Genomic DNA, 20,618 nt, shown 5'->3' on the forward strand with positions numbered 1-20,618 from the left:
TTTTCTTTACGTTAAAATATTAAATAAATAATTTAAAAGAATATATTTTAATATAAAAATATAAAATATTGTGAAGAAAACATATTTTATTATAATCAAAATAATAATAAACTTACACTCTCTTCGTCTAAACAATAAATACATATTTATTTATAATATTTTAATTATCGGACGTTGCTCATATTTTTTATTTTTTTATTTTATAAAAATAATTATGTGATATAAATGAAGATATTTGTAAAAAAAAAATTAAAATATTTAATAAAATAATTATTTTATAATCGGATCTTTCTAGATTGAGGAAGTATTAAAAATATACAAAAAGAAAGACACTTTCAAATTTTCAACCATATTTTGTTTATCTGACCCAAATTTCCGACAGGGATATTTCAAATTGGGCCTGTCTGCACAAATGGGCCGAATTGTCGGGCCGCGTGTTCGGGACTGGTGGGTCTTTTTAACGGGTTCGGTTCGATATATTTTATATTTATATGAAAATGTGTTTTATAATTATTGTTTTTATGAAAATTATCTTAAAAATATGACAAAACCTTGGACGGCTTATTCGATTTTTCAATAAATACATATCGAAAATATCGAATCAATTACTAATTTTTTATTTTCTATACTTTCTTCGTCCAGTTCAAAGTATCATTTACTATTTTCATTTGTATCACTCTATAGTATTTATTTTATATTAATATCAAAATATCTTTAATTTTATTTAAATTATTAATACTATTACACATACAATTATTTTATATAAAAAATCAAACGCATGAAAATGTTAAAATTTTATATATACTTCCACTAATTAATAAAATATAATTATTTTTTAATTTGAAAAATCTCAAATGAGCCTTTTCGATTGGAACGGAGGGAGTATCATACTAAAAATTTAGTTTTACATTTGCAAATTATATGAACACATATTAATATAAATCAAATAATTATTTTAATTTAATATTTTATTATTTAAAATTCAAATCTAAAATCTTATATATATTTTGGGTTGCAAAATCAACAATAGAAATTAAAAATTTGTATGGTTGTGATTGTTTTTTCTTAGTAATTATAGTTCAGTTGTTTTTATTTTAAAGTATGAAAAAATAATTATATAATTATAGTATATATGTTGTGTTTTTATTGAATTTTTTTATTATTATGTATTTTTAAATAAAATTTGAAAAAATCGTGAATTTGTTTACTTTGTATTTTTTAAGTTTAATGATTTTATATAAATATTATAAAAATTAATATATACATATATTAACATAATATATATATAATATACTTACAAAAAGTTAATAATCCTAACACTAAAATCACTTTCATTTAACAATATAATCATATATAAAATGCATGAGCTGGAATCTTATACTAAAATTTAATGCATTGAAATTTCAAAGGATGATAATATAAAATACTCTCTCCGTCTCAGATACCGTGTCTGCTACACTGCACACGGTATTTTAACAGGGGTGATATTAGTAGATGATTAAGAATGTATTAGTGAAAATAATTATCTCATAATATAAATAATTATAAAGTAAGATTAAGATAACTAATTAGTTTAATTAAAATTTAAAAAAAAATTAAAATGAGATTAAAGTGTGTAATCATTTTCCAAAAAAAGGAAATGATATAGAATGTTGAACGGACAGAAACGGCAACGTGGACATGGTATCTGGGACGACGAAAGGAGTACTAGATAATTATTAATTATTGTAGATTATAATAAAATTTTATTATTTTTATAGACAAAAGAGATGTGATATTAGATGTCAACATAATGCGTCATTATAAATTTGACGGATCTTGTCATATCAAAAATAAATAAATAATGTGATATAGAAATCGCCAATATGCTTACGTGGTATAGAAATTACCAGGTGATTTATCAGCCAATTGATATAAATAGTAATTTATTCTTAGGGTGTGTTTGCTTTGGGAATTGGATTTAATTTTCACTGTTCATCTTATTTTTTTTCTCAAAAAATATCAAATCAAATATTTATTTTTTATTTTTTTATGTTATACTAAAAATCAATTTTACATTCAAAACATCACATCAGCACCTATTTATATCACATCATACAACTATTTAAATTCAAAATTTTTACTATTCAAATCCCAACTCAAAATCCAAACTCCCAAACAAACACACCCTTAGTTAACTTATACTCCATCCGTCCTATGTATATATCTATTTATATTTTGCACGAAATTAAAAATATTAGTACTATATTATAATATAGTATAAATAAAGGTAAAAAATTAAATTGTCTTTATTATTATTGTATTATATAAAACTAATGACATTTGTATATTATATTATAAGTTGAAAGGATATTTGTAATATTAGGTAGATAGTACAGTTATTAAAATAAATAAATACTTTTGTTATATGACATACGAAAATAAAAAAAATAAATAGATTATTAAGTACGAATATTCTTATTTTATTTTGAATGTGTGTTAAAATTATATCAATATTTCTATTTTGACTTTCCACCATATTTATGGACAATTTATTTGTAATAAATAATTCTATTTATTTAAAATTTTATTATTTTAATTTTAGTAAATAATAATTAATTTTCTATTATTTTTCTATCAGTTTTTTAATAATTTTTGTTGTAATACATCACTTTTATTTTATACCCAATTTATTTTAATATTAAAATATCATTATTTGTTAACATTTTTATCTCTAACCAAACTAACATAATTATACTTGATGGGTAAAGTACTATAGTCATAATTTCAAAAGAATAAATAGTAAATCTTATTTTTTAGTATTTTTATAATAAATTTAATTTAAAATAATATTTTATCCGTCTCATTTTCATACTTTTATTTTTATTTGTTCCATATATTCCGTGACTTTTATTTTTTAGAAAATAATTATTCATTTTAATTTTTTTTAATTTTAATTCAACTAATTAGTTATATTGATCTTACTCCAAATTATTTTTTATTATAAAATAATTATTTTTACTAACATATTTTTAATTATTTACTAATTAATATCTCTTCTAAATTCTCATGTATATAGTAAATGAGACACAGTAGACTGGACGGAGAGAGTAATTAATAGAGCCGCCAAATTTCCCAAAAACTATTTAATAAAAGATAAGAGTATAATTTCCAAATATAATTAAATGGATCAAAACTTGAAAATAATCACAAAATGGGATATTGGCAAGAAATAAAATAAATCCTACGCTAATTATGATTGGCAACAAATCTCACTAATTAATTTCATTAGCAACCCTAAAGTTGTAAACTAGCAACTCTAAGATGTAGGTTAGCTACTATATTCATATATATATATATATATATAAGAAGGTGAATATGCCCACAATAAGGTTTGTTTATTTATTTATTTATTTAAAATTAGAATGTTGATTTAAATTTTAATCTAATTAATATTTTAATAAAATATAATAATATATATTTATTTTTTTTAGAAACCGTATAGACTGGAAAGTAGCTATTTTTATTTCAAATGAAAATCAAACACAATCCATATATTGAATGAATAATTACATAATAAATTAATTAATCTAACAAGTAACACAAATAACACGATAACATCTATGCTACTTGAATTGTACGGATTAACAAAATCGTCAAAATCATTGACAATTGAGAAATTAAATTATACAAAATCAACATTTGATTGTGACACATGCTTTTATATATATATATATATATTATCATTTGAAATCTATTTTGAATCGTAATTTGAAAATTGACATTGAATATATATATATATTATATGCATTTTAAGATAATATTATTTTTTCATTTTAGTTTTTCTTTTTATATTCAATATATGTTTATATTACATTTCAACGATTTTTAATATATGATTTTTTGAACAATATATATAGTCATATTTAAATTGTTCTAATATATTCGTACTTCGTATTATTATGATGTCGTATATACTATAATTTTACCATGCAATTCACACTTAAGTTCGTCTCGAAAAAATACTCCCTTCGTCCATAACTAAAGGGGTCTTTTGGAAATTTTTAGTAAATTAAATAATGATAGTATTTTATTAGTTAGTGAAAATTTGTAATATGTTTTGACGTTTTTGTTTTTTAACTTTAAATATAAAGTAATTGTATTTGTAATGGTATGCTTGTAATTTAAGAAAAAATTGTTTGTAATTTAAGTAAAAGTTAAATGATATTTTAGTATTAGTGCATGATTAATTTTTCTATAATATGAAAGAGATATTTTGAAATAAGACATGCCAAAATAGTAAAATAATACTTTGAATTAGAACGGAGGAAACAAATAACATGAATTTTAAAATATACTCCATCCGTCCAGTTATAAAGTATACATATTTCTATTTTGGGACGTCCAATTACAAAGTAAACATTTCATTAAATTACTCACTTTTTTCCCCAAGTACTTTTACTTTACACCACATCATTACTTAAAAAAAAAAAAAAAAAGGCAAAAATATCATTTTACTTTGTGTGTGGACGGAAAGAGTATTTAATATAGAAATTGGTTTGACATGATATTCAAATTAATTGCTATCAAAATCCATTTAATACTTTGCAAATTCTTTATTTTAGAATTGCAAATCTTTGGATTTTATTTGTTTAGAGTTCATTTTTGAAAAAATTTCATATGATTATCGCAATTTCTTATTAAAAATAAAAAATAAATTCTTAACAAATATCGTACTCAAATCACTATAATTTTTTTTTTTAAAGAATATACTATTAATTTAATTAACTATCTTAAAAATTTTCAAATACGATATTCATGAATATTAAATTAGCGTAAAATATATTTACAAATCAATATCTATTTAAAACGATTTTATGATGATATATTTTCATTGCTTCTACGAATGATATTTGTAGTAAAATAATCCAAATGTTGATTTTATTTATTTTTTTCATTTTAATTAATCTATATAGCATTTAAGTAGTACCATCTTACCTATAGCTATCAAATACTATCTACAAAACATATAACAATTCTACGTGCATTATTTTATATCATACATTACTATTTACTAGGGAGAATATTGCAAAAAATATCTTACACTTATACTATATTATCAATTTTGTCATGTATTTATCTCCCTAGCAAAATATATCCCACATGCTTACAAAAGTCGCTATTTATGTCATTTGCCCGCGCGTGAAATTCACACTACGCGTCCTTCCGCGCAATCACGCGCGGCCAAAGGATATAAATAACGACTTTTGCAAATATGTGACATATATTTTGCAAACGAGATAAATACAAGACAAAAGTAATAATAGGGTATACGTGTGAGATATTTTTTGCCATATTCCCATTTACTAGGCATTTACATTAAAGAATAAATTAATTTACCTAGCAAGCTAACAAGGTATTTGAGTAGATATATAGTATATTTGTTTTAAAGAACAAAAATTTCATCTCATAAAAAAATTATTTTTAAGTATTAGATCATAATTAACTTATATTTTTATTTATGCTTTGATTTTTAGATGAAATATTATAATTTTTTATTTTTTTTGGGTAATATTTTAGATAAAATATTAGCATGAATTTGTTTGGTTGTAATTTAAAATTGATTTAAAATAAAAATTAAAGTATTGATTTAAATGTTTATTTAAATAATATTTTGATATAATATTTTACTGGAGAATATAATACTCTTTTCCTCCGTTCTATAACAAAATATCTAATTTTTTTTTTTTTTAACTGTAAGGGTGTGTTTGTTTGGGGGTTGAATTTTGAGTTGAGATTTGAATAGTAAAAATTTTGAATTTAAATAGTTGTATGATGTGATATAAATAGTGTTGATGTGATGTTTTGAATGTAAAATTGATTTTTAGTATAATATAAAAAATGAAAAATAAGTGTTTGATTTGATATTTTTTGAGGAAAAAAAATAGGATGAATAGTGAAAATTAAATCCAATCCCCCAAACAAACACACCCTTAATATTATAAATATTCTCACAACTTATAATATATTACATAAATATCATTACCTTTACATTAAATATACTAATCGGGTTATTTTAGTCATTTCTATTTTATTCCTGTGTCCAAATATAATACTAACAGAGGGAATAGTATTATTATATTGAAAACTGTGCAAAATAAATAATATTAATTTAAATTTAAAATAGTAAAAAAAAAATACATACTATTTTTATTTTTTAATAGAGAATATTATATGATTACATTTATTGAAGATAAATAAAATAAAATAAATAAGAAGTTATATTCCCCCAATCCTCTTCCTTCTCTTTTTTCATTTATTTATTTATTTATATTAACATTACATATCAAATTTATTTTCAATTACGTCTCTATCCTTGTCAATGTATCAATTTGATAGGGATTGTTCATAATTAATATATTTATTTAGGGGTGTGTTTGTTTTGTGTTTTAAATTTGAAATAGTTTTTATGTGAAGTATAAAAAAGTTTGTTAATACTCCATTCGTGCACAAACTAATGTCTACTTTTTTATTTGGGACGTCCAATAATTATTGTCCTGTTTTTTTTTTAAATACAAATTTTACATTTTTACCCTTCATTCATTTATTACTTTTAATCTCTACCATACAATTAACGACAAATTTGTCAATTCATAACAAAAAGACAATCACCTGCAAATATACTTTAGAATAATAAAAATTAGATGGGAGAGTAATATAAAAAATAATATTTTATATTAATTTATTTTATAATTGATAAATTATACAGCAAATTATATATTTTGTATGAAGTTTATGCATTATTTTTTATAATATTAATGTAGCTATATTTTTGTTGAGTATCATAAAGAAATAATAGCAGTATTTTATTGGTAGGTGAAAATGTGTAAATTATTTTTGATTTTTTGCTTTTTGCTTTTTGACTTTTGACTTTAAGTGTATAACGATATATTTGTAATTTAAGTTAAAGTTAATGTATTTTTTGTATTAATATATAATACTTTATTTTTTAAAGAAAAAGAAATAAATACTTTAAATTTGAAATGAGACCAAACAAAAATAATAAAAAAGTACTTTGATCTGAATTGAGACAAAAAAAAGTACTAATCATTTATACTCTACAACTACGGGTATAAATAAATGAATAAGTTGGGTCGGGTGGCGTGAAGTGGACTTTAAGCCGTGTCTATGATATAGATATTGGATCAATCTGTATTAAATTAATATTTTTATATTGATTGAATACACTAAAATATGTATTTTATCATTAATTATGTTCAAAATAATAAAAATATATAATTTTTGTACTTCAACATAAACTGACCCTCTTCCATTTTGAAGGTGTTAAAAAGTTTAAACTCATGAAGATCAGATCATTACTTACGGGGGTCTGTATTGTTAGATATTATTGAACACATTGTTCAAAGATACAAGTATATTAATACGATCACGTTCATAGTAAATAAAATAATTTTATATTTAAAAACAGCAAATGCTGCCAAACCTCATATACATGCATAGACATATATAAAGAGCATAGCGCCATCCAAGATGGGAACTGGGAAGTACAGCCTAGAGCAGATCAAAGATATATATATACATATAGAGAGAGATATATATATATAGAGAGAGAGAGAGAGCCATGTCGGGCTATACTTACAATCACAGTGGCAGTGGTGAGAGAGAGGGGAGTGTGTTAGTGCTGGAACCTTCCAAGGAGACCACACCAGCTGATTTGCACCTTTGCATCTCCAATCTCCTCACTCAATTCCAACTCCATCTCTCCGAGAGGGCCGACCATTATATAGGTATATATATAAATATATATATATATATTTTTATAACGTGGGAACCTACGGCAGCTTATATGTATGTATATATATTTATTTAAAATATATATTTTATTTTTAAAAAAAAAAGTGTATGTAAATAGAGTTCAATTAATAATCTGAATGATGGATAGGGTATCCGCACAACCAGAATTGCGACCATTACACAGCTCTATCTCCTCTGCTGCGCTTCCACGTCAACAACATCGGCGATCCTTTCAACGAAGGCAACATCGGCCTCAACTCCCGGCCCTTCGAGATCGGAGTTTTGGATTGGTTCGCGCGCCTGTGGGAGATCGAGGAAGACCAGTACTGGGGCTATGTCACCACCTGTGGAACTGAAGCCAATCTCCAAGCCATTTTATTAGGGTTCGACAGACAGGATATCCATACATCATCCTCTCTTCATCTCTTCAACATCTTTTATAATATACAAACATATATATATATACATATATATTGTGTTTGCAGGAGAGAGTTATTGGGAGATGGAATACTGTATGCATCTAAAGAATCACACTATTCGGTGTTCAAAGCAGCCAGAATGTTTAAGATTGAGTGTCAAGTAATAAACGCCTTACCCAATGGAGAAATAGACTGCGAAGATCTTAAAGAAAAACTGTCTATGAATAAGGACAAACCCGCCATCATCAATGCCAATATTGGTGCACTTAGAATATTGAATTGAAATTCTCTATTTTAATTATAAAAATAACTATAATAAATATAATATATTGCTTGCAAATATATTTTAACAGGTACCACTTTCAAAGGAGGTGTCGACAACCTTGATCTCATTGTGAAAGCTTTAAAGGAATGTCAATTCACAGAAAATCAATTCTATATCCATTGCGATGCAGCACTCAACGGTCTTATTTCTCCTTTTCTTCATAAGGTAATTTAACAACAGAGACAACTTTTTGTGTTAGTGTTAGAATTGCAATTCTCACTTCATTATTTTACCTTAGGGGCCTAGGCTTAGTTTCAAGCACCCGATCGGAAGCATCTCCGTGTCGGGGCATAAACTATTGGGCTGTCCGATGCCATGTGGCGTGTACATGACGCGAAAGAAATGCATCAGTCTTCTATCTACAAACATAGACTACATAGGCAGTTTGGACAACACCATAAGCGGGAGTCGGAGTGGACACGCCCCGATCTTCATGTGGTACGGCCTCAGCCTTAAAGGCCTCTTAGGTATCCAACGCGACGTCCTAGATTGTCTCAAGAATGCTCGGCGCCTACGAGACGGGCTAAGAGAATCCCGGATCAGCACTTTGCTCAACGAGGACGGCGTTGTAGTTGTTTTCGAGAGGCCCTTGGACAAAGACTTTGTTCGACACTGGCAACTCTCTTGCACGGGAAACTTGGCCCATGTTGTCGTCATGCCTCATGTTACGTCCAAAATGTTGGACGATTTCCTCAACGAACTTGTCCGAAAGAGAAAGTGTTGGTACGGATGTGGGGGAGGGGAACCTCCTTGTGTTGCAGAAGAGATTGGAGCTTCGAACTGTGCTTGTGTTGTCCATGGCGAGGGACAAAATGGACTTATAGTTATGTAACAGTTACTTCATATGATCGAAAAATCGTTGCATCCTTAATTAATGTAAACTCCGATATATGATGATCTTGAATAAGAATGAAAGAAAAGAACAGGGGAATCTCTGTTTTGATCTTCTTAGCTTAATACTTATCACCACTTGTTTGCGACGATGTCGGCGAGGTCGACGACGCGTTGCGAGTAGCCCCACTCGTTGTCGTACCAGGCGATAACCTTCACCATGTCGTCACCCATGACCATGGTCAGCGAGGAGTCGACAGTCGATGAGACATCGCTGCACCGGAAATCGACAGAGACGAGGGGCTCGTCGCATACGGAAAGTATGCCGTTGAGCTCTTTGTCTGCAGCCTCTCTGAATGCGGCGTTAACTTCCTCCGCGAACGTCTTCTTCTCGACCTGCACGACGAGGTCCACGACAGAGACGTTGGGTGTCGGGACACGGAGGGCAATCCCGTTGAGCTTCCCTTTGAGCTGCGGGAGGACGAGCGCAACTGCCTTGGCTGCACCCGTCGATGTCGGCACGATGTTGAGCGCTGCTGCACGCGCACGTCTCAGGTCGCGATGGCTTGCGTCGAGAAGCCTCTGGTCGCCGGTGTACGAGTGAGTCGTCGTCATTGTCCCCTTGATAATGCCTGCACTCAATTCATGCTCGTTAAATGGTCGTTTTATCTAAAAGCTTAAAACTAGTAGGAGAATGCTTAAGGTTTATACTGAATTTTTGGTCGAGGACTTTGACGAATGGGGCGAGGCAGTTGGTGGTGCAGGAGGCGTTGCTGATGATCGGCTCGTCGGGCTTGTAATCTCCTTCGTTGACACCAACGACGTACGTTGGAATGTCGCCTTTGCCCGGGGCGGTGATGAGCACCTTCTTAGCTCCGGCTTCGATGTGCTTCCCTGCGCCGTCTCTGTCGACGAAAACGCCAGTTCCTTCGATCACAAGATCAATCCCCAACTCCCTGCGGAATTATAGAAAATGTATTGTTACATTTGAGCTTAGCCACATGGCCATGGAGGACAACACATTTTGAAATTATGAATAACGAATCCATTAGTGAGGAGTGATTATATACATATATATATATATATATGCTTACTTCCAGGGGAGGTTAGACGGATTGCGATTGGAGACGACCTTGATGACCTTGCCGTCGACGGAGATGGCATTGTCGCCGACAGGCTTAACGTCAGCGTCAAAGGTGCCTAGGGTTGAATCGTACTTGAGGAGGTGAGAGGCTTGCTTGACGCCGCCGGTGTCGTTGATGGCGATGACGTCGAGAGGAGAGTCCTTTCTTCCATGCCAACACCTCAGGAAGTTCCTCCCAATCCTTCCGAATCCATTGATGGCGACCTTGACCTTAGCCTCCACCACTCCTCTCTTGCTCCTGCTTTCCCCAACCTACACCACACCACACCACAGCCACATTTGTTTTACAGTTAAGAGTGGAAGCTTCTCGAAGATTGAACCGAAATTGAACGTAATCACGTTTCAAGTATTCTCGAATTAGAAAAAGGCGCGCGCGACTCACAACAGAGGTCTGGAAGGCAATAACCGAAAAGAAATCGTCATTGACGCGCTTGGCGAATGGAAGAGACGATGATGAGCTACGCAAGCCGGAGAACTCAGAGAAGCCCTTGCCGAAGCCAACCTGCACAGGTACAATAGCATTTATACAATCAATTCATTTCATTTTCATACCTATTAATGAAATAATCAAATTATAAATACTGCACTGTAATTTCTAATTAACAACAGCAACACAATGACGGAGATGATGATAATAAGGTTGATAAGAATTGAAGAATTAAAATTGATGAAGTGGAGCAGACGCAGACCTGCAGCGACGAAAGAGCAGCTGAAGCCATGAAGCAGAGCAGAATGGGGAAGGAGTGATGGGGCGAGAGATGAGATATGAAGAAGGTGATCGATGAGTGGAAGAAAACGGAGAGAGAGAGAGAGTGGATGAGAATTGAGGATATCGTAGAAGATGATGATGTTGATGAAGATGATGATGATTGGGCTCTTTCTATGGCTCTGCGTGCTTCTCCTTTTTCTCTCTCTCACTTCCAACTATTTTTCACGTACAATACATACTTCAATAATAATTTTTATTACTATTATATTATTTCATTATTATTACAAATTCGTCTTCTTATAAAAAAAATTTAAAATTTTTAGTATTAAAAGTATTTTTTTTATTTAAAAATAAATAAATATACACTAATATCAAAATACTCTTTCAATTATTATTTAAATTACAAATATATTATTACACTTCTAATTATTTTTTACATAAAAGCAAAAAATATCAAAATATTTTATTCACTTTTACTGATCAATAAAAATCAATAAAATATTCCTATTATTTTTTAATTTATTACAAAAATTCAAAAAATCTATTTACCGAAAGATGGAGCAGTTATATTTATGTTTTATTATTATATATTATATAATAAATTATTTTACATTTTGTCTAAGTTTTATTATTGTACATATTTGTTACGGAAATTCCAGGAAATCAAAACGAGACAACAAAGACAAAAGAATACAAAAATTTGATAACCCAATTCGATCACGATGATCTACGTCTGGGGGCGTTGCCAAGCCAAGAATTTTACTATAAAGTACGCAGACACATGTTAAAGTGAGAATATTTATAGCCTAAGTTTTTTATAATAATATCCAAATCATATTTCTAAAATCTAATATTAATAAAATATAATATTTATTCCGTCCAGCAAGAAAGGTAGCGTTTGCTTTTTCACACGGTAATGACATTTGTGTAATATATTGTAAATTGAACGGATATTTATTATGGTAGTACAATTACTAAATTCGAAAATGATAATTTTTTTAGAACGAATAAAAATATAAAATGGTAACCTTCTAATGGAACGGAGGGATTATATTTTTTTTAAAAAAATTATAATTATAAATTTATATAAAAAATAATAGTCAATTATAACTTTTAGTCAATTTACTTAAAAAGTAAATCAAAATAATGTAATTATAAAAGGTAATTAAAATAAAATATTTTAGTTTCATAGGTTTCTTTGATTTTAATTTAAAATCAATTATTCAGCTTATATAGTTGAGATAAAAAAAATACTTTTTCTATTCATTTATAATGCTTAAATATTTTTATTTTTATTCGTTTAATTCAAAAATTTATATTTCTTCTTTTAATAATTGTGATTATACCACTAGCTACTAATACTTTTTTTATATTTATTTATTATTTTATCTTCAATTATTATACACTTATATTTAAAAGTAAAGACAATTATTTTTATATTATTATATTTATCAATTATTGTTAAAATACAATATTCCTTAAATATAAAAATTATTAGAATTTTGAACGAGAGTACTATTTTCTTACATAATAAAATATTAAATGTGCGTTCTTTTATTTAATTTTACAAAATTTTTATTAATTATCATTTAAAAAAAATATATAAAATTACACATGTAATTTTTTATTTTTTTTATTATACAAAATATCAATTTTATATTCAAAATATTATATTAATATTTATTTATTTTTAATTTAATTTTTTACTATTCAAATTTCACGTTAAAATCCAAACTATTATTTAATCAAAACTCAATTAAAAACTTCAAAACCAAACAAATCTTATGTTTGACTTGTTTGAAAAAAAAAAAGAAAAGAAAAGAAAAATACTAATATCATTGGTCGGCTTGGGTTATCAGATATTTTATTAACGATTATGGACAGCAGTAACACGGGACTTGTTAATCGTATAATATAGGTTGGCTAATCACATCCTCTGAATATTTTTAATTATATTTTAATTAATTTCCACGTGGCACCACGCAATGTTTTTATTACTGTTTCCTAAAAATACACGTAATGCTTAAACAAACAAACGTGTTTAAATAGCTACTGCGGGGTCCTTATCGCATATTCTTTTGAAATCCTTTCAGAACGCGTAGAAGAAATCGAGCCCCAACTTTGACTCTGCGTAAAGGAACTCGTTCTCCCGTCGGCTGAATTCCCAGGGCTGTCATCCTCTTTGACGGCCCGAGTTCTTAAATCGCACATAAGGAAGCCCTCCAAGAACGCAGGTGATTTGTCTAATTCTATAATCCTTTTTTAATCGAACAGTGTGTTGTTTCCTCGATTGATTTTTGAACGCCATTCTTGTTTTATGATATTCCGGCCAGGTAGTTTGCTTTGATTACGTTTCCTGGATTCTTGGGGGGACGTGCGATCGGTTCTTCTCCGACGAATTTGTTGAGTCCTGATTCTACATTTGTTTCTAGGGTTTCATAATTTTTTAGAAATTGTTTATGATTTTGGCATGATAGTTTGTGAAAAATGATGGGATCATTGCCTGGGATGTTGCAGAGGCCGTTTATCGCGGCCTCTGCTCTAGCAATTGCTTCTGTTTCTGCTGATTGTTACGATAAGTTACGCCCATCGAAGTTATTCGAGAGTTCTTCGTCATTGGAACAATCAAGTGCCCCTGCCTCTGCACAAAATTCATTAGAAGAATTAAATTGTTCGTGGGTGTCTAGGATATCCGATTCCAAGCTATCTCAGTTGTCTTTTGTTTCGGGGATTCGATGCCCCGTCCCCAGAGTGCACATTCCAGTTCCAAACACTAATGCTAACTATTCTTTGATGGCGTCGTCCACCGAGCTACTTAATTCATACCGTTCAGCTGATTTGTTGAGATCTGCCAAACCGGCTGCCTATTCATATAGCACCCCAACTCCGGTGCCATCGAATGCTTTGTATCGATGGCATTTGCCTCATCCTAGTGCAGTCGATATGTCTGGAAGTTCTGATTGTTCAGTGGCGAAATCTAGGACTGTAGTGGTGTTGCTTGGATGGTTAGGCGCGAAGCAGAGACATCTTAATAGATATGCAGAGTGGTATGCCTCGAGAGGGTATAATGCAATTACATTTACATTTCCAATGTCGGAGGTCCTTAGCTATCAAGTTGGGGGTAAAACCGAGCAGGATGTTGAAGATCTGGTGAACCATCTTACGGAATGGTTGGAGGAGGAGCATGGAAAGAATTTGGTCTTTCACACCTTTAGTAATACGGGATGGTTGACGTAAGTGATCTGGATTGGATATGATATTAAATTTCATGCTGTATTTGTGAATTAGTAGTTGATGAACCTTTGTCTTGTAGATATGGAGTTATCTTGGAAAAGTTTCAGCAGAAGGATCCTGCTCTAGCTGCAAGGATTCGAGGGTGCATTGTGGATTCAGCTCCCGTAGCAGCTCCCGATCCACAGGTATGTTCTCTTGTAGGCTTTAATTTAGTCTTGCTTGCTTTTTCAATTGCTATGTATCAGTTTGGGAATGTTCTTGATCGTTTGTTTCAATTTTTACAGTTTCTCTTTTCTGCATTTTGCACTGTAGTTGAAGTTCCCACTTTTAGCAAATGAAAATTTCACACTAGGTAAAGTTCTGTAATACTTAAAATTGATTGGACTTTGTATACTTCTGTAGGTCTTTGCATCTGGATTTTCAGCTGCTTTTCTGAAGAAAAATAGTGTTGCAACCAAAGGTTCTGCTGCAAATGATTCTGGAGTAACAGTTGGAAGCAGAACCTCCATTGAAGTCAAACCCGCGTTTACTGAGGCAACTCTGCTTGTCCTTTTAGAGAAGTTTTTCGGAGTGGTTTTGGATCATCCTTCGATAAAAAGGTAACCTGCTTTTATAATCAGGTTTTAATTAGATTTATCTTTGGTTCATGTGATGCAAGTTTACCTCATACATGTGTTTTCAGCATTTGGTTAGAGTTTCACTATTTGCAATTTTTATATTTTCTGCTTAGTTATATAAAGTAATGAGTGATTCTTCGGTGAGTCGCTAGCTTACAAAGTTAACAGATTTTCCTCATTTGACGCCAAAGCAACGGAATCACTTGCATTGTTTTCATTTGTATTTTTCATCTTGTTTTATGTGATTTTTATGTCACTACTTTAAATTGCAGGAGGCTTTCTGAAGTTCTAAGCCTATTGGCATCCAAGCAACCAAGCTGTCCTCAACTGTACATATATAGTTCTGCCGACAGAGTAATTCCGGCACGGCATGTTGAGTCCTTCATACAGAAGCAACGTAGTAGCGGACGTGAAGTCAGAGCATGTGACTTTGTTTCCACACCACACGTTGATCATTTTCGGAATGACCCTCAATTATATTCTTCTCAGCTCACCCAGTTTTTGGAGGATTGTGTGCTGACATCCTGCAAAGATTCTTCTTGAATAAGGGCTACTCACTTAACCTTGATTCTTTTTTGTATATTTTAGGTCCCATGCAAAACAGCTAAATAATTGTTTAAATTTTTAGTTGACTTGTTGTCAAAATATAAAAAACTTCATTGTGTTGTTTTCAGAAGCCACTTTTATTCTCTCAGGGGAATGCATTCCCATAACTCTGTGTATTAATTAAGAGAGTAATATTCTTCGGTCGTGTTGTTTTGACTTGAAATAAGAGAGTAATATTCTTTTCTTTCAGTTGGCATGAATTATGTTCTCATACCCAAATTTATACAGCTCAACTTCTATATGTCCCTTTTCGAAGCATGATTTCAGGTTAACAACAAGGTGATTGCAACAAGGTTGGTTCATCGAGTCTTGGCAGGTAATCGTTTTGCTATACAATTCCGTTTCCACATTAAGAAATTCTTTTGTTGTTGCTTTAATTCTTTAATTTGCAAGGTGAAATATTTAGTGCTATTTGCATCAGCTATTAGTAATCTTTCATCATTAGCTTGGAGTTAATCTGAGATTCGTAAGGCGTGCTGTTTTTTTTTCTCATACAGATGTATAGATGATAAAGATGGATGAATTCTTGTTCTAGATCTCCCGTTACAGATGAGGCTGAGGTCATAACTCGTTATTGTTTTGTATACAGTATAGCGTTCTTTTCTAAGGCAAAAACACTAAATTTTATGTTGTTATCTAATTTGGTTGATTGCTTGCTGGAGAAACTTCAAAGTCTTTTGATGATTAAGAAACCCCATGAACCAGAATTCAAAATCGTCTCGTGTCACCAGCAGCACATACTTCTGTGATGGTTTTGATGTGTTCTCACTTTCAACTGCTTTCTTTATTTTTCTCAATGGGATCATCACCTGAATACAAAAGTCAATTCAAAGGTACCGTATTATTTCCATGCTTTGCTGAAGTTCATTTCAATAATGTTACTGAAATTTGAAATAACCTTGTAATGTACTTTTAGCAGCTTCCCTGCCGGAGTGGTGAGTTTGATGGATCTCTCACTGCAGAAGGCGACTCTATCATTGGAAACGAAAAGGAGCCCGGCGATTGGCCCTGCTGTTGTTGATAAATAGCATTGGGAAACCTTCGACAGCTTCTCATCATCTCCAGTATTGAATTTCTGCCTGAAAACTCTCTCCAACCCTCCATCCTGAAGGATTTTTGCTCCCAAACACATCTTTCCTCGCACTGTATCGCTTAGCTTCGGACCTAATCTCACTGCAGAAACCATTAAAATGTTCCACATATATCAAACATGGCTCTAATAGTTTTATTTTCCTGTTTCTTTAGAGGGTTGTTGGTGCAGTGGTGCACGTACCGTGTTCTCTCAATTCTTGTGTAAAAACATCCATTCTTTCTCCTAGCTTGGTCACTTTAGTGATGACCGAATTCATTCTACCTGCATCTTCACAGTTAAATGAAAAGCAATATTAGTTTGCATCAATTGTATCTAATTCTTTGTGAATTCTTAATTATGATTCTTGGAGAAAGATCACTCACTATGTTTGATTTTGGAGCAGCGCTCTGCTGGAGAAGATAGAAGTTGATATTCGCCATCAGGTAACACTGCTTTTCGACCAGGAACAGTATATTCTCTTGAAGTGTTGTGAATTCTTGGAACATGTTCTTTGTGCATATTCTTCTTCCAAATACTCGACTTGATGCTGTTTAGCTGATCCATTCTATTTTCCTACTGTGAAATCTGTTTTTCTTTTCTTCTTCTCAAATGTAGGCTGTTTTGATTCGAACCAGGCTCTGAAAACCCCCTTTTATAGGGAAAAACATGTTCTTCTCTTGTCCTAAAAAGTGAATTGAGATACGGTCTTTTGAATAATACTTTCGACGAAAAGATGAGTCTTTGTGCTTTCTCTTTTCTTTTCCCTTTTCTTCAGTGATTGGCTTTCGAAAAGAACATAGAATTGTGTAATTATGGCACGATCGTTGCATCGAGACAGTTGTCGATTGAGAATCAACGATCAAACCATTCCCCATTGGTACTAAGTTTCCTCCTCCCCCACTCCCTCTTTTTCTCTCATTTTCTTAGGTGATTCTTCTATTTATCTTCATATTTATTTCAATAATAGTTGCTCTTTTTAGCTGGCGATTTGTGGTCTGTGATGTCACAAGCCACCATTATTGGACACTGCTTTAGTTTTCATATAGCTGTATTCCAAATTAGATGAATTATTTCACTCGTATTGTCAGCTTTTCTCCTGTATTCCATTCCTCGGAAATTCCAAAGTTATGATCCACTGTTTGCTAAAACCATCCCCAACATTATGTCGACTTCCAGCACTCATGCTTCGTTTCTGAATTGTATCTCCCATTAGCCCTTTTGTTCATTGATCCATGTTTCTTTGATTTGGTTCATTTTGTTCCAATGATATAGTTGTCTTGATTTTTTTTAGCTAATTTGGTAGTAGGTGATTCTAAACTGCATTTTTTTCAATTGTTTAGTATTTTGGTTTGAAAGAATATTATTGTGTAAATAATATAAAAATAATAAATATACTTGGTGTATATATATATATATATTTTTTGGAGAAATATATTGAGAAACATTATATCGCAAATTATTCTTTATTCATAATATTTTACTAGTATTTATCTTTTTTCTATCTAAACTTTTATTCAACCCAAAGTTATTTTTAAAACAACATAGACAAATTTTTACTTATTTCATTTGTTTAGGTTATTTTCATTCCACATGGGATTTTGCTAATTTAGGGTTGTGCAATTGGCACCATGCATAAATGTAACACCTATGCAGTAAATAAATAATATTTAATGCCAGTTTACATACATAGGGCAGAAGAAAATTAAATTCTTAAATCGAGGCAGTTGAGATGAGACAAATTGGCACTTTTAGAGGTCCTTCAATTAGAACAACACTAGTTTACAATTTCCACTTGTTACAATGAACTAATTGCACAAGCAAAGTTATTAGTATATTAGTTTTATCAATTGATTAATTAATAGAGATCATAGTCTCCAAATCCTTAAAAAATGTTTTTATTTTATCATATGATTTTATTTGTGTCTTGTGCCGAGCACACACACATACACCTCTATTTAATTTCTCTTTCCTTAATTACTCCGAAATTTGTTACCAAAAATGCAGCAACAACTCACAATTATTGCGGATTCGAATCACCGCTGCTGCGCCGCCGCCGGATACGCCATGCTCATCCCGACGCCGTACGCCAAATGCATCGGCGGCGGAAGGTTTACAGGCGTGCCGACCGCCGACATGAGCGGCCCTCCTACGGGCTGCCCGATGGTCGGAAGCGGCGCCGGCATGTACATGCTCACTCCGGCGCCGGCGGCGGAGGAGGCGGGGCCGGCTTTGGTGGATTTTCCGACGAGAGGAGGAGCGCCGCCGGCTGGCGTCTGGCCGGTGATAGGACCTTGCGGCGCGGAGACGTCTCCGGCGGCGGCGACGCTGGTGATGTCGTGGATGCTGGAGCGGCGCCTGTCCTTGTTCATCGAGTTGAGACGGATGAAGTACTTCTGCGCGTGGCTGGCGACCTGCGTCGGCGTCCTCGTCACGACGTAGTTCCGGGAGATGCTCCGCCAGTCGCCTTTGCCGTACTTGTCCAGACCTAGAAGGAACAGCCTGCCACCGGCCGGCGGCGGCGGCGGCCATGGAAATGGAGAATTAAGGTGCTCAATTGAATTGGGGAAAAATTAAAGAAAATTAGGGTTTTCAGACTGTATTGAATCTGCAATTAATATAATTTTTTAATTAATTAATTAGGTGCCTACCTGTGCTCGTCCTCAGTCCAGGCGATTCCCTTGCGGCGTTCCTGATCGGATTTGGAGGATTTTCCGGCGAGGTTGTGGTCGGAGGGTTTCTTGGTAGGGGAGGCGGCGTCGGCGTCGGCGTCGTCGGAGCAATCAGTGTAAGAAGGAATGTCGATGTAGCCGGATTCGATGCGGCGGACGTCGTCTTCTAGAAGGTAGTAGTGGTGCTTGATTTGTTCGACGGATTTTCCGGGCACGTCGGCGGCGATTTTCTCCCATCTGTCCGGCGTGTCGTGGCGGTGCGTGGCTATGGCCTTCTCGAATAGCTTGTCCTGCTCTCGACTCCACGCCGACGCCGGCGCCGGCGCCGATACCAGCAGGTCGTCGCTGCTCGGCATATTAATCTGAATCTCTAATTGATGAATTTGAGAGTGAATAATGATGAGAAGACAGACAGGATATGGATTAGGATAGGATACGAATCACAGGGGAGGAAGACAGAAGACAGACTCAGAGAGAACGAAAGAAATAAAGTTGGGGCAATCTCCAAAATCAAAATTGAAAAACCAAATGGAAGTGCAATAATAACGATAGATGATGATAATAATAATAATAAAAATAAATGCATTAATAAAATAGAAACAGAAATGTCCACACTCCACAGTCGGAAACACTTACATACGGCCAAACCCCGACCCATACGTCGTCTTTAAATTTTAAATTTTCGGCACTTCAGGTCATCTGTTACATATGTTTCATTTAGTGCGAGTTTTTTATTATATTTAATTTGTAGACTATTAAATTTAGCTTAGCTGAGAGTTTACCTATTACACATTTTCGAGTATAAAAAGTACAATAAACTAATAATCAGTCAATTCGATTAAATTAAATTAAATTTGTATAGACAGATCTTGGTCTACTAGTGCAGGGGCCCACACACGCTCGCTCACCTTTTCACCATCCAAAAAGCCATTTATTTTATTATTATTATTTTTATTATGTAATACATATGCATGTATGTACTCGTTAATTGTTTCACAATCACAGAGCCACCCCACCGCGAGAAAAAAATTAAAATAATTCAATATTCATTTCATACGCATGGTTTAGGGTTTAGGGTTTAGGGTATCTTATTTTGTTGAATTTAATTTAAATGGTATTAAGTTCAACATAGGGTGTGTTTGTTTGGGAATTTGGATTTTGAGCTGAAATTTGAATAGTTGTATAATATGATATAAAT

General features: G+C 32.1%; 5 protein-coding genes across 6 annotated transcripts; 2 read left to right on the forward strand and 3 right to left on the reverse strand.

The window, feature by feature from the left end:
- The first annotated feature begins 7,621 nt into the window (after positions 1-7,621).
- Positions 7,622-9,497, forward strand: LOC127260472 (serine decarboxylase-like). Its single transcript, XM_051288204.1, has 5 exons — positions 7,622-7,787; positions 7,943-8,177; positions 8,280-8,473; positions 8,567-8,703; positions 8,777-9,497. The coding sequence occupies exons 1-5, from the start codon at positions 7,622-7,624 to the stop codon at positions 9,368-9,370; spliced, it is 1,326 nt and encodes a 441-aa protein (XP_051144161.1). The 3' UTR covers positions 9,371-9,497.
- LOC127260377 (glyceraldehyde-3-phosphate dehydrogenase A, chloroplastic) lies at positions 9,384-11,370 on the reverse strand. The gene is made up of 5 exons (XM_051288096.1): positions 11,203-11,370; positions 10,896-11,015; positions 10,464-10,765; positions 10,081-10,325; positions 9,384-10,001 (listed from the first exon to the last, which is right to left on the reverse strand). Exons 1-5 carry the CDS (start codon positions 11,230-11,232, stop codon positions 9,502-9,504), a joined length of 1,197 nt encoding a protein of 398 aa, XP_051144053.1. The 5' UTR covers positions 11,233-11,370; the 3' UTR covers positions 9,384-9,501.
- Positions 11,371-13,306: 1,936 nt separating this feature from the next.
- Positions 13,307-15,863, forward strand: LOC127260375 (uncharacterized). Of its 2 annotated transcripts, XM_051288094.1 has the most exons (5): positions 13,307-13,456; positions 13,556-14,455; positions 14,536-14,641; positions 14,859-15,055; positions 15,346-15,863. In XM_051288094.1, the coding sequence occupies exons 2-5, from the start codon at positions 13,710-13,712 to the stop codon at positions 15,614-15,616; spliced, it is 1,320 nt and encodes a 439-aa protein (XP_051144051.1). In that variant the 5' UTR covers positions 13,307-13,456; positions 13,556-13,709; the 3' UTR covers positions 15,617-15,863. The 2 variants fall into 2 exon arrangements, with proteins under 2 accessions (XP_051144051.1, XP_051144052.1); XM_051288095.1 differs by lacking the exon at positions 13,307-13,456 and having other exon boundaries at positions 13,463-14,455.
- A 276-nt stretch (positions 15,864-16,139) lies between these two features.
- LOC127260379 (putative GEM-like protein 8) lies at positions 16,140-17,810 on the reverse strand. The gene is made up of 4 exons (XM_051288098.1): positions 17,135-17,810; positions 16,953-17,039; positions 16,578-16,852; positions 16,140-16,488 (listed from the first exon to the last, which is right to left on the reverse strand). Exons 1-4 carry the CDS (start codon positions 17,313-17,315, stop codon positions 16,312-16,314), a joined length of 720 nt encoding a protein of 239 aa, XP_051144055.1. The 5' UTR covers positions 17,316-17,810; the 3' UTR covers positions 16,140-16,311.
- A 671-nt stretch (positions 17,811-18,481) lies between these two features.
- LOC127260378 (transcription factor SRM1-like) lies at positions 18,482-19,987 on the reverse strand. The gene is made up of 2 exons (XM_051288097.1): positions 19,400-19,987; positions 18,482-19,250 (listed from the first exon to the last, which is right to left on the reverse strand). The coding sequence occupies exons 1-2, from the start codon at positions 19,774-19,776 to the stop codon at positions 18,785-18,787; spliced, it is 843 nt and encodes a 280-aa protein (XP_051144054.1). The 5' UTR covers positions 19,777-19,987; the 3' UTR covers positions 18,482-18,784.
- Between the last annotated feature and the right edge of the window lie 631 nt (positions 19,988-20,618).

This window comes from Andrographis paniculata, unplaced genomic scaffold, assembly GCF_009805555.1.
Source record: "Andrographis paniculata isolate CXL003 unplaced genomic scaffold, ASM980555v1 Contig62END, whole genome shotgun sequence".
Classification (NCBI taxonomy): Eukaryota; Viridiplantae; Streptophyta; class Magnoliopsida; order Lamiales; family Acanthaceae; genus Andrographis; species Andrographis paniculata.

Excerpts from the sequence above, each read along its gene's own strand:
- LOC127260472 (XM_051288204.1), top strand. The coding sequence starts at position 7,622 with ATGTCGGGCTATACTTACAATCACAGTGGCAGTGGTGAGAGAGAGGGG. Across the intron at positions 8,474-8,566 it reads CATCATCAATGCCAATATTG|GTACCACTTTCAAAGGAGGT; the intron begins GTGCACTTAGAA and ends ATATTTTAACAG. Across the intron at positions 8,704-8,776 it reads TTTCTCCTTTTCTTCATAAG|GGGCCTAGGCTTAGTTTCAA; the intron begins GTAATTTAACAA and ends ATTTTACCTTAG.
- LOC127260377 (XM_051288096.1), bottom strand. The coding sequence starts at position 11,232 with ATGGCTTCAGCTGCTCTTTCGTCGCTGCAG. Across the intron at positions 10,766-10,895 it reads TTGCCTTCCAGACCTCTGTT|GTTGGGGAAAGCAGGAGCAA; the intron begins GTGAGTCGCGCG and ends GGTGTGGTGTAG. Across the intron at positions 10,002-10,080 it reads AGTCCTCGACCAAAAATTCA|GCATTATCAAGGGGACAATG; the intron begins GTATAAACCTTA and ends AATTGAGTGCAG.
- LOC127260375 (XM_051288094.1), top strand. The coding sequence starts at position 13,710 with ATGATGGGATCATTGCCTGGGATGTTGCAGAGGCCGTTTATCGCGGCC. Across the intron at positions 14,456-14,535 it reads AGTAATACGGGATGGTTGAC|ATATGGAGTTATCTTGGAAA; the intron begins GTAAGTGATCTG and ends TTTGTCTTGTAG. Across the intron at positions 15,056-15,345 it reads GATCATCCTTCGATAAAAAG|GAGGCTTTCTGAAGTTCTAA; the intron begins GTAACCTGCTTT and ends TTTAAATTGCAG.
- LOC127260379 (XM_051288098.1), bottom strand. The coding sequence starts at position 17,315 with ATGGATCAGCTAAACAGCATCAAGTCGAGTATTTGGAAGAAGAATATG. Across the intron at positions 17,040-17,134 it reads CTGCTCCAAAATCAAACATA|ATGCAGGTAGAATGAATTCG; the intron begins GTGAGTGATCTT and ends TTAACTGTGAAG. Across the intron at positions 16,489-16,577 it reads TGCTAAAAGTACATTACAAG|GTGATGATCCCATTGAGAAA; the intron begins GTTATTTCAAAT and ends TTTTGTATTCAG.
- LOC127260378 (XM_051288097.1), bottom strand. The coding sequence starts at position 19,776 with ATGCCGAGCAGCGACGACCTGCTGGTATCGGCGCCGGCGCCGGCGTCG. Across the intron at positions 19,251-19,399 it reads TGGACTGAGGACGAGCACAG|GCTGTTCCTTCTAGGTCTGG; the intron begins GTAGGCACCTAA and ends GGCCGGTGGCAG.